At 44.6% G+C, this 2,283-nt stretch overlaps 1 protein-coding gene across 1 annotated transcript; it reads left to right on the plus strand.

Moving 5' to 3' along the window:
- Positions 1-145: 145 nt before the first annotated feature.
- On the plus strand, positions 146-2,128 carry PHALS_02226 (cmgc mapk protein kinase; the record flags this gene model as incomplete). The annotated part of the gene is made up of 1 exon (XM_024719457.1): positions 146-2,128. The coding sequence occupies one exon, from the start codon at positions 146-148 to the stop codon at positions 2,126-2,128; it is 1,983 nt and encodes a 660-aa protein (XP_024572685.1).
- Positions 2,129-2,283: the final 155 nt, after the last annotated feature.

The raw sequence follows: 2,283 nt of genomic DNA on the forward strand, positions 1-2,283 counted from the left end.
TAAGCCCGGAAATATTCTTGTGAGCAAACATTGTGATGTGAAAATCACAGATTTTGGCTTATCGCGGTATGTACCTCACAGCACACGATCAAGTGAGCAAGATGGTGGGTTTTCTCGTCGTAAAGTCGAAAAAACACAAGCGCTTATGACTGAGTACGTCGTGACGCGTTGGTATCGACCACCTGAAATTATGCTTGCACCTACTGGCGTCTATAACGAAGCAGTGGATATGTGGTCCATTGGCTGCATTTTTGGTGAATTGCTTAATCGTCGACCGCTATTTCCAGGAACGGATTTTTTGGATCAACTTTCACGAGTCTTTAGCGTCGTGCCCGTGCCTTCTCGTGATCAACGTGGCTATGATGTTGAAGGTGATGCGTTAGCATATCTAGAGAGTTTACCACCTTGCTCACCGTCAGCATTTGCTAAAACTTTTCGAAAAGCATCACCTGATGCTATTGACTTACTTAGACAACTGCTATGCGTCAATCCAGCACAACGGATCTCGGCAAAGCAGGCACTGACCCATTCATACTTTAAGACTATTCGGACACAACTGGGTGAACCTCCTGTTTATCGTGTGGATAAAACGTTTGACTTTGAGTTTGATTCGCATGATTTTCCACTTGCTCACTTAAAATCTTTGATTCAAACCGAAGTGCATTTAATTCAAAAGTATGGCTTAGCTTCACCACTTGCTGTGTCGGAAGATGAAGCAACATTCAATGTCGGAGTTCATGTGGTAAAAGGGAATGAAAACAGTCAAGAGCAAGAAATGGATGATTCTGTCAGGAAAGAATCGGTGGAGAAGCTTGAAAAGACAGCGAGTTTTGGACCTGAAGACGATGTCGAGAGTCGCGTGATTGAAGTGAAAGATTCTTCGAGTTCAGAGACACAAGGAGTGAAGACAGCGTCTATTACTAGACATCAGGAGGAGATAGAAACGAAAAAAGCAATGGTTGAAGTAGAAAAGCAGAATGAAAAGCTAGAGATGGACAAGTGTATGACGTCGTCAAGTACCGACGTCATGTACTCTCGTAGGTCTGTTGTTGATAAAGCTGTCACGAGCTCGTTGATCCGCCCGAAAAGTGCCTTATCATCTCGCAGTGCGAGCCGATCTACAACAGCAAGAACAGTGAGTTCTGGTCTCGACCGCGATATCGAAGACGACGACGACGTCAGATCTATTGCAAGCAGTATTAGCAATAATCGACAATATCATAACAATAACGGGCTAGATGCTACTGATTTAAAGGGTCGATGGGGTCATTTACGCTCAGGCGCCACGGCGTCCACTGCGTCGTCGTCGCGTCTTCATCGTATGATTCCTCACCATGGCACATCGACGACATATATTTCATCCACTCGTGACCGTCTCGTGAAGACTGCACCACTAGCTACTTCTCGAATCTCAAGAAATAGCAATAATCAACAACATGCACGAGGAAGTGAGTTGACTGATCGCACATCAAGCAAAACTGAATCTGTGCGTCGACCAGAAGGTGTAAGCTCAACTTTGGCTGCTGCTACTGCTTCATCGCTGCGTCGACAATCTGGAGCATCGAAAAGTACGCACACAACATTAGCTGCACTACCTGATGGCTGGATACGTCGTATTCATTCGAAGAATGGACGTGAATATTATTATGACACGAACAATAAAGTAGCATCATGGAAAATGCCAGTCAAAGTTTCTTTAGACAATATGTTTTGTGGGGCTTCAAATCCTCCCTCGATCTCATCCGCTCGAGGTGCGCCCAGTTTATCAGTTTCCACATCTTCTTCACCGTCCAGTGCACAAACTCCAGAGTCATTCACGAGTCGAAGTTCGTTACTATCAAGTCGACGATCAAATGCGAGTTCAACTAGTAACTTACCAAAGGAATGGGCACGTCGGTCGGATCCAAAAACCGGTCGTTTGTTCTACGTCAATCTGGTCACGAATCGCTCATATGCCAAGTTGCCATCTTCGGTTACAGCTGCAATGTTAAATCTTGGTCGTCAAATAATTACCAATAGACGCGTCGCTGCTGAAGCTATGCATCGAAAGAAGCCGACGATTGGTCACAGTCCACAATTTACACAAATGTCTTGGCAGCGAAAGCGGGTTCCTGCTACTGACGAGTAATTGAGGACAAGATTCGGCATCATGTGCTTCACGAAAGTCGGTGGTATGGAATTTTAAAGACCAGAGATCAAAATAAAAGTGGGTATTTATGTACCTTTACAAGATCAGATACGATAGTCTCACTTAAGTTGTCATCCATTCGGTTTGAGCATATA

This window comes from Plasmopara halstedii (assembly GCF_900000015.1).
Source record: "Plasmopara halstedii genome assembly, contig: Scaffold_182, whole genome shotgun sequence".
NCBI lineage: Eukaryota > Oomycota > Peronosporomycetes > Peronosporales > Peronosporaceae > Plasmopara > Plasmopara halstedii.